This window comes from Triticum urartu, chromosome 3A, assembly GCF_056163025.1.
Source record: "Triticum urartu cultivar PI428250 chromosome 3A, HENAU_Tu73, whole genome shotgun sequence".
Lineage (NCBI taxonomy): Eukaryota > Viridiplantae > Streptophyta > Magnoliopsida > Poales > Poaceae > Triticum > Triticum urartu.
Window position 1 is genome coordinate 433,845,349 of NC_141875.1, and position 9,887 is coordinate 433,855,235.

Sequence of the window (9,887 nt, forward strand, 5' to 3'; positions counted from 1 at the left end):
GGGGGCAAGATCGAGTAAACGATTAAGAATCGGGCAACACCAAACTGGTGCCCACATTTGACAGACCTCTCCCTTTTCCAACCCAACTAGTATTAAGCTTTGCTTTCACCCGCAAAAAAAAACAAAGTTTGCTTCGCGATGAATATTCTACTGTAGCGCACTTGATGAGTAGCAAGCATGTGTAGAGTGAGTTTGCGCAGCCACATGCAAAATGCATTAAAAATTCGTGCCAAGCAGGCCAGGCTCGATGCATGACATCCAGACCAGTCACATGGCAGCCGCACACACAAGGACAGATCGGAAGCTTCTTCTCGCTTTATCAAACTTGGTACGGGGGCGAAGCCAACTTTAAGCAAAGCTCCCCGTAGTTGGGCTCCAACGAGGACTCCACGTTCCCCACACTCGCACGACGCTCGCAGCTAGCTTGTTGCTTGACGCGTCGTCGTCCTCGCTGCGATCGCCTCGCAGCCGCACACGCACATGCACATGTTGACGACCACCGCGCGCGTCGGTGGCACCCCTCCAGCGAACGCACCCATCGCGCACCGCCGCGCCGAGCTCGCCCCCATAATGCACGCTCATGCATGTGGCCGACCTGATCCGCGGACCCACGGATTTAGCGGCCGGCACATGGTCGTCGCTTTCGAGCCATACCGGAGGTTAGCCGCCAGCTCAGGAGGTACCGCTGCTACCTTTCTCCTTGATGCACCAGCACAGTTACGCCTTCGCCTGCTTCTAAACCTACCGCCCCCATTCTAACGAATCCCAAGTTCCCAACTAACATTCCTCCCCCATTCCACTCCTACTTTGTGGATCGTGACAGCATCATAAGAAGGCTGGCCGGGAGGAGGGCCATCACGGCCGCACCATAACCACCATAGCGCTTCTTACCGAGCCACACAACTTCCGCTCCTATAGCCTCGTAGCCAACGCCCGAACGCTCACCGTGGATAGGATGCGGCGGCCGGCCAGGGGAAGGGCAATGGGGGCGGCGCTCGTGCTGGCGGTCCTGGCCGTCGCGGCGGCCACGGCCGGGGCTGTTGACGGAGATGTCAAGTGCGCTGAGTGCGGCACGGGCACGGTGCCGGTGCTGCCGCCGCCGCCGCCGTACTACTACTACAGCCCTCCACCTCCGGCGTCCTACTCCGGTGTGTCCAACTGCCCGCCACCGCCAGGGGGATACATCCAGATCGGCGGCTCGGGGCCGGGAAAAGGGCGCATGTACCCGCAGGACCCCGGGTTCATGCCGTCCAGCGCGCCGCCCAGGCATGGGAGCAGCGCCGTCCACATCACGGTATGTTCGTTTGCGGCGTTGGCGGTTCTACGGGCCTTTTGGTGATCGGTCTGCAGCAGTTGCGCGGCCATCGTCTCCGTTACGTGTCGCGACGGAAGGACGGAGACGTGCCGGCGTTCCATGGATCTCCTGTGTATGCATTCACCTTGTAATAATTCTTACTGGTCATATGTTTTGTAGTTCTTGCAATGCATCAAGCTTCTTCTTTTTTTGTTTCTCTCATTTTTGTTGTTACAGAACTTTTACTTGTAACAAATTAGTTGCAAATCAATGGAACTAGCAGGTCATGGTGTGTATGAGAATGTGTTATTCGTGGGTGATCTTTTTGGCTTTTTTTCTTTCTTGAAACAACTTTCTTCTTGTTCTTTGGGCAGAAAGGCTTCAGGCCTGGCTGTTTAAGTATCGTATTCCCGGATCATAAAGTTTACAACTTGAAGAACCCCACCACAAGGGTAAGCAATTTCAAATGGTTTATCAACAACAACAACAATAATAACAAACAACAAATAGGTAAAATGGCTAAGCTATACAGCTGTTACTGACAATTTTGCTTCCGTTTTTGGAGAAGGGAAAGTTCTGACATGATGCGATCATACCAGTTTGTTCAAAGACCAGCTCTAAGTAGCTTTTTGGGATCAACTATAGCTTAGAAATTGGTGGATCTATGGGGAACCCAGTTCTTCTCACAAGGACTCTGTGCATGCAAAATGGGCCTAGCGAGTCGTGATATTTCATTACAATGCACATTCTTTCTTTGCAACCGTTAATGACGCCAACTAGACAATGATCATTGTCTAGTTTTTCCCCCCGCAAGAAAACTAGACAATGATCAAATGTGTGCCCCTTTTTGCTTTGCGTATAAGTTAAAAACTTCATCAACAAGCCTAACTATCATCAATTTAACTTCAACAACAAAAATGCCTAGGCTTGGAATGAAAGACCAGAGAATGTGGAGCCTTGCCAAATGCTCTTCCACAAGCTTATGTGAACTAGTCAAAGGTTGCGGTCCTAGCGTAAAACGATCTTCTCTAACCACAAGGTGCAACTACACATGGCGCTCGGTTGTGTCTTAGTCCCTATCGGAATGGTGGCCCATGGTGACCCTGGTCGTCGCCCCTCGGCATCGGAGAGACATGAACACGACGATCGAGGCAACACTTTGTTTCATTTGGCTCAAGAGAAACAGTCGTATGTTTGATCATAAATCCACCCCGCCGGCAGTGCTAGTGAGCAGCATTCAGGCGGAGCTGACTCTCTGGCATAGCGCTAGGGTGGACGGCGGGCATAACTTTCAAGTACATTAGTTGTTTCAATTTGTTGTGACGGCGGATTGGTGTCGGAGTGCCTGTACGCCTACACATGTAATTTGTGAACCTTGTCCCTCTCTTCTTAATGGAAAAGACATCCTGTCGGTGTCAAAACCGGCAGATCTCGGGTAAGGGGTCCCGAACTGTACGTCTAAGGATCGAAGGTAACAGGAGGCAGGGGACACGATGTTTACCTAGGTTCGGGCCCTCTTGATGGAGGTAATAACCCTACTTCCTGCTTGATTGACTTTGATGAGTATAGGGGTTACAAGAGTTGATCTATCACGAGATCGTAATGGCTAAACCCTAGATGTCTAGTCTGTATGATTATGACTATGCTTGCCTCTATGGAGGGGCCTAGGGTTGTACAGAGTCGGTTTACAAAGAAAGGAATCTCCATATCCGAACGCCAAGCTTGCCTTCCACGTCAAGGAAAGTCCCATCCGAACATGGGGGAAGTCTTCTATCTTGTATCTTCATGGCCCATCAGTCCGGCCCATGTCACATAGCCCGGACGCCCGAGGGGCCCCTAGTCCAGGACTCCCTCAGTAGCCCCCATACCATGGTTCAATGACGACGTGTCCAGCGTGCAGATTGTCTTCGGCATTGCAAGGCGGCTTCCTCCTCCGAATATAAAAAAACTGTATTTGACTCCTCAACGATGATGCAGTATCCGGCTTTTGTATCTTTGATTCTGTTAGGCGGGCCCTCCATGATACTCCGGACGGCTTTGGCTTCACATTAAATATCATATCCTTCGACTTCTTAACCCCCGTCGCCTCGGCTTCCATGTGTCAGATGAATACGAAGGGTCCAAGCGTTTTTTACAAATAACACCCTGACGGCGTATGGAAGGCGTCTATTTAAGGAGATGGGATCTCAGATGCCATTCTCAACCAGGCGAAAAAAATCCTTGGAGCTAGCCACAGAGAACCACGCAAACATGGTTGGCGCTCCCAGTTCTTCCTCACGCCCTCATGGTCCCCCAAAAAGGCGATTGGGAGAGCTGCTCGGTCTCCCGCGCCCAGCTGACCAAGCTCCAGGTGCAGGGATATCTTCCTCCCGTGGGACTAGTTCCTGTCTGGGCAGGATTAGCTTCCATAAATGGAGAAGCCTTGGCGGAAAATTCCCCAATCCTTCAGAAGGGAAGCGAGTGTGCTTCGTTTTCTTCCTTTTAAAAGGTGTTGGATTTCCAATCCACCCTTTCCTCCGAGGTCTCCTGGAGTACTACGGCCTCCAGCTGCACAATCTCACGTCGGGCTCCATTCTGCACATCGCGGGCTTCATAGCTCTTTGCGAGCTGTTCTTAGGTTGCGAGGACCATTTCGAGTTATGGAGGAGACTTTTCTGCCTCGTCCCCCGCTCCCAAAAGGGATATATATTCGAGGTGGGCGGCGCCGAAGTATGGCGTATAGCTAGAACAGGATACCTATCCGGCACTCCGAAGAAGGCATCCGAAGAGTGGCCCTTAGAGTGGTTTTATATTGAAGACGTAGTTCTCCCAGACCCAATCCAGCGGGGCCTACCCAAATTTTGCAATGCTCCGTTAAAGAAACGCCACAGCTGGCGTCCCCGGAGCCTCGAAGAGGAGGACAGCGCGGAGATTAAGAGGCTAATGAGCAAGATAAAGATACTCGCCCAATCCGGACTATCCATAATTGAGGTAATGGCGATTTCAATAACGCGAGGCGTTCAGCCACTCCAATCTAGATGACTCCCCATGTGGCACTACAATGAGGAGGATGACGCATCACGCTGCGGGCGCAAGGGTCCGGACAACTTTGTCGCCTTCGCCGCCATCTTGGCTGATCTTTATAAAGGGGAGAAAGAAGATTTTACTCGCCTTAAGTGCCGAGAGGGCCTTTCCATGTACAACCCTCCTAGCTAGGTGAGCTTTCGCTTCATAACCTTACTCAATCCTCTTCCTGAGTCGCGCCTAATTGAACTTAATCCGACTATGCTAAACAGGAATGGAGGAAGGTTATCGCGGGGATCTATAGCCCTGCCCCGCAGCCGGAGGACCATGTTCGAGACCTGGATCCCGGATTTGAAGAGGATCCGGATATATTCATAGAGCTCAAGGAGGGTTTTTTTTACCAGGAGAGCTATGACGGCACAGAAGTGGCCATCATAGCCGATTATCCTGGCCTTCTCCCCTCCTCCCACGTAAGTACCCAGGAGACGTCTCCTCCAAAAGAGTTTTCTCATCGCGCCTCACCCACCGCACTGTCTCGTGCTCCAAAGGGGCGGTGCTCGTCTCGCCATGTCACATCAAAAACATCCCTTAAGAAGGCGACGCCTGCGCAGGGCGGATCTTCGAAAAGAAAGGTGGACGACGATACCGCCAAGCCCCTACCTTCATCAAAAAGGTATGGTTTTTAGTATGCCCTTGGCAGATATACCGAATTGTGACGTTTCCCGCTATGCCACATTTTTTAAGGAAAAGCATACGTCGGACTGTGTCCGGAGGCCTTGCTGGTCATGCATCACCCAATCCAAACCCGGACCCTGTCCCATGGACTAGGGTTGATACTGGTGAAATGCCGGGTTGTCCTCTCCCTGAGGATTCGGATGATGTATCCGTTACCAACTCCGAAGTGGAGAGTGCGATGAACCATCGGCGCCGGAGGGCGGCTATGCGCGACCCAACTTTCACCGAAGAGGCATTCATGCTTTCAGCTCAGCGGATGCATATATCCGAGCTGCTAGGGATGGGCCCGCTGGAGCCACTCACCAGCTTTCAAAGGATATGCGGGTAAGATCATGTGTCAGTAGCCCCCGAGACTTAAAGCAGTTGACGCAACTAATTTAAGGAGCATTGCATAATCAGGTACTCACGGAGAAGAACAACATGCTGTCTCAGGAGCTGGAAAAAATTCGGACCCAGCTAACAGTTGTCACCACCGAACTAGCGAAGTCCAAGGAGGCACCGAATGGTAATGTCCGCTACTGTCCGAAAAATATAATCATGTGCCAACAATGTTTTTTTAAATAAACATTGATGTATTTACGACGGCAGGATCGCCGGATCAGCTGGAAGAGAGACTGAAGGCCGCGCGAGCGGATAAACATGCCGAAAGGAAAGAGGCCGCTAGTCAGCGTATACTAACGCGGACAAGGGATGAGAAGAACAAGCTGCAAGATGCCAACATCAAGCAAGCCGAGGAGCTGAAGGACATAGGAGCCCAACTGGCAGATGCCTTGAAAGAGAATAGAAAGCTGAAAGGCGACATATTCAGTATATTTTTTAACCTTACTTCTGTACAGGCCCCTAATGGGAAGTTTAACAAATTTATTTTTGTAGGTGTGCTGACTGGGCGGCCCGAAGGAGAGGTGTCCGGATTTCAAGGCAACCTGCTACAAGAGCTGTCCAAAGTGCATGATCGAGCCTGGAAGGCAATGAGGAACATTACTAAAGCTTTATGGCTAGCCGATTCTCCTCCAGGAAGTATGGAGGAACTCGTGCATTTATTCAAGGGAGCTCGTCGCCGCTTTGGACTATGGAAGATATTAGCATGCCAAGAAAGCGCATGAGAGGCCTGGGCCATGGTGAAAACACGGTACACGAGACTATCCGAATCATATGGCCCGGGTCGGGCCTCGGGGACCAGATGGACAGGAAATTCCTGTTAGCTTAGTATATGACCAAGTAAGGATAGCCGCCAAGTTTTTGCAATAGGATTGTATGCTAGACAACTTATTAGATGGTCTAGGGGAAGAGGAAGTTTTTGAGTCCAAGTAGTAATGTACTTTTATCGACATACGTATCTCCAGCCGAATTATAAAATGATTGTCATGGCAGACCTTCCGTTTTAACCTCTGGAATCCAAAGTTTGGAGTGTTTCTGAATACTGTACCGGTGGTAAACACCGAAATATGTTTGGAAACCAGGCAATCCAGTCATAGTTGCTTGAACAGACAAGTTGTATTCCGGGAATTATGTTATATTACACTTGATCGTAAGAAACATCTTCCAGAGAGAATAGTTCCGTTAAGGGTTCCTCTCCCTGGGCCAGCATGCGTTGTTGTGCATGCCTGAGCTGTGATGCTAAAAATCATAGTACACATTGTATTTTGGGGGCTTGTATCGCAATGAGGGAAGTTCATTTTTTGTCCACCGACCTATTATTCCCTCAAGAACGCTACCTTTCGGCTTCACCCGTCTGAGGTACACGTCCGGATAACCCGACTATAACAATCACAGAGGTGCTCCCTTTATGGCCTAGCCGAACAAGCGGGAACGTAGGGCATAAGCTCAGGAGCCAGGCAACCCAGCTTGGCAAAAACTTAAGTCATAAAGGTGCATATAATGGTGGAGAAAAGACATATATGAGAAAACGACACATATATATATAGTGAGCGTGATGCTCGATAAATAATAAGCTTCTGTGACTAGAAGCCCCCAGGTATTGGGCTGATGTACATTTAAGGATGTACACCCTTTAAGTGTGCGGTTTATCCGAACACTGGCTAGAAGTCGTATAAAAACGAAAAGAAGAAAGAGAAAAAAGAGAAAAAAGGTAACAAACAATGAGTCTGGGCTTAGGAGTAGAATCTTCGGAGTCTGGCAGCGTTCCATGGGTTCGGCTCTAGGCGATTGTCTGATGCATTACGAAGGCGGTAGGCTCCTCCAGTGAGAACTTCATCTATAATGAAGGGACCCTTCCATTTGGGATTGAGCTTGTCCTTTTTCTTCTCTGGTAGGCGTAAAACGATTTCACCGACATTATAAGTCTTGGCCCACACTTCTCTGCTTTGGTATCTTTGAGCTTGTTGTTGGTAGAATGCTGAACGAGATTTTGCGACATTGCGCTCCTCCTCCAGGCCATCTAAGTCATCTTGCCGATCGAGCTCGGCCTCTCTCTCTTCGTACATGCGTACTCGAGGTGAGCCGTGAATAATATCGCAGGACAATACGGCCTCTGCGTCATACAGCATAAAGAACACTGTGTATCCGGTCATGCGTTTGGGCGTGGTTCGCAGCCCCCAGAGTACAGAGTCGAGCTCCTCAACCCAGTGTTTATCTGACTCCTTTAAGGATCGCACTAGTCTGGGTTTAATGCCGCTCATTATCAGGCCATTAGCCTGTTCTACTTGACCGTTTGTTTGAGGGTGATAAACGAAGGCATAATCGAGTTTGATGCCCAGATTAGCACACCAAGTTTTTACCTCGTCGGTTGTGAAGTTAGAGCCGTTATCGGTAATGATGCTGTGTGGGACACCATAACGGTGTACGACACCAGATATGAAATCTATCACTGGTCCGGCTTCGGCTATTTTAACTGGTTTGGCCTCTATCCATTTAGTGAATTTATCCACCATGATCAACATGTATTTTTTTTCTTATGGCTTTCCCCTTTAAGGGTTCCGACCATGTCAAGCCCCCAGACCGCAAAAGGCCAAGTAATGGGGATTGTTTGTAGGGTGGTAGGCGGCATATGGCTTTGATTGGCGAAAAGCTGGCATCCTACACAATGTTGGACGAGGTCTTGTGCATCTGCTCGGGCCGTAGGCCAGAAAAAAACGGTACGGAAGGCCTTACTTACAAGGGCCCGAGCTGCGGCGTGATGACCGCCAAGACCAGCATGAATTTCAGCCAAAAGTTGCTTCCCCTCTTCTTCGGAGATACATCTTTGAAATACTCCGGTAGTACTTTTCTTGTAGAGCTCACCTTGATGAACCTTTTAGGCTTTCGAGCGTCGAATAATACATCGAGTCTCATTCTGGTCCTCAGGGAGCTCTCGCCTATTAAGGTAGGCCAGGAAGAGTTCGGTCCATGGGGCGATCACTGCCATGATTACGTGGGTCGATGGTGTTATTTTGGTAGCCGAGCCCCCGATGATATCGAAATTGTGTTCAGAATCTGGGGGTATGATCAGCTTCGGACTGGTGTTGCTGCTCTTGTCCTGCCATACCACGGATGGATTGAAGAGCCTCTCCATGAAGGTATTGGGTGGGACGGGGTCGCGCTTAGCGCTAATGTGTAACACCCTCGATGCGGCTATATCTCCCACGTGTCGAAGCACGACTTAGAGGCATAACCACATTGAAAGCAATGTTGCAAGTGAGGTAATCTTCACACAACCCATATAATATATAAGGGAAAGAGAAACATAGTTGGCTTACAATCGCCAATTCACACAATTACATGAATAAAGCATTACAACATCCAAAAACAATCAAGGTCCGGCTACGGAACCAGAATAAAAGAAGAACCCCAAATGCGACAAGGTCCCCGATCGACCCCAACTGGGCTCCACTACTGATCAACTAGAACGAAACAACACAAAGGACAAGATCTTAATTGAGCTCCTCCCGAGCTTGGTTGCGTCATCTGCACGGACTCATCGGCACCTGCAAACTGGTTTTGGAAGTATCTATGAGTCACGGGGACTCAGAAATCTCGCACCCTCGTGATCAAGACTATTTAAGCTTATGGGTAAGGTAAAGGTATGAGGTGGAGCTGCAGCAAGCGACTAGCATATATGGTGGCTAAGCATACGCAAATGAGAGCGAGAAGAGAAGGCAAAGCATGGTCAATAAAACTATGATCAAGAAATGATCCTAGAACAACCTACGGCAAGCATAACTCCAACACCGTGTCCACTTCCCGGACTCCGCCGGAAAGAGACCATCACGGTTACACACGCGGTTGATGCATTTTAATTAAGGTCAACTTCAGGTTTTCTACAACCGGACATTAACAAATTCCCATCTGCCCATAACCGCGGGCATGGCTTTCGAAAGTTCAAATCCCTACAGGGGTGTCCCAACTTAGCCCATGACAAGCTCTCATGGTCAACGAAGGATATTCCTTCTAGCGGGAAGACCCGATCAGACTCGGAATCCCGGTTACAAGACATTTCGACAATGGTAAAACAAGACCAGCAAAGCCACCCAGATGTGCCGACAAATCCTGATAGGAGCTGCACATATCTCGTTCTCAGGGCACACCGGATGAGCAAGACGTCGGGTAAGCTAGCCCAGAGTTGCCCCTGGTAGCCTCGCACATCGCTCAGTTGGACCAACACTTAGAGAAGCACTGGCCCGGGGGGGTTAAATAAGATGACCCTTGAGCCAGCCGACTCAAGGGAAAGAAAAGGCTAGGTGGCAAATGGTAAAACCAATGTTGGGCCTTGCTGGAGGAGTTTTATTCAAGGCGAACTGTCAAGGGGTCCCCATTATAACCCAACCGCATAAGGAACGCAAAATCCGGGAACATAACACCGATATGACGGAAACTAGGGCGGCAAGAGTGGAACAAAACACCCGGCATAAGGCCGAGC

General features: G+C 49.7%; 1 protein-coding gene across 1 annotated transcript; it reads left to right on the forward strand.

The window, feature by feature from the left end:
- Positions 1 to 733: 733 nt before the first annotated feature.
- On the forward strand, positions 734 to 1,590 carry LOC125548445 (uncharacterized). The gene has a single exon (XM_048712035.2). It carries the CDS (start codon positions 956 to 958, stop codon positions 1,337 to 1,339), a length of 384 nt encoding a protein of 127 aa, XP_048567992.1. The 5' UTR covers positions 734 to 955; the 3' UTR covers positions 1,340 to 1,590.
- Positions 1,591 to 9,887: the final 8,297 nt, after the last annotated feature.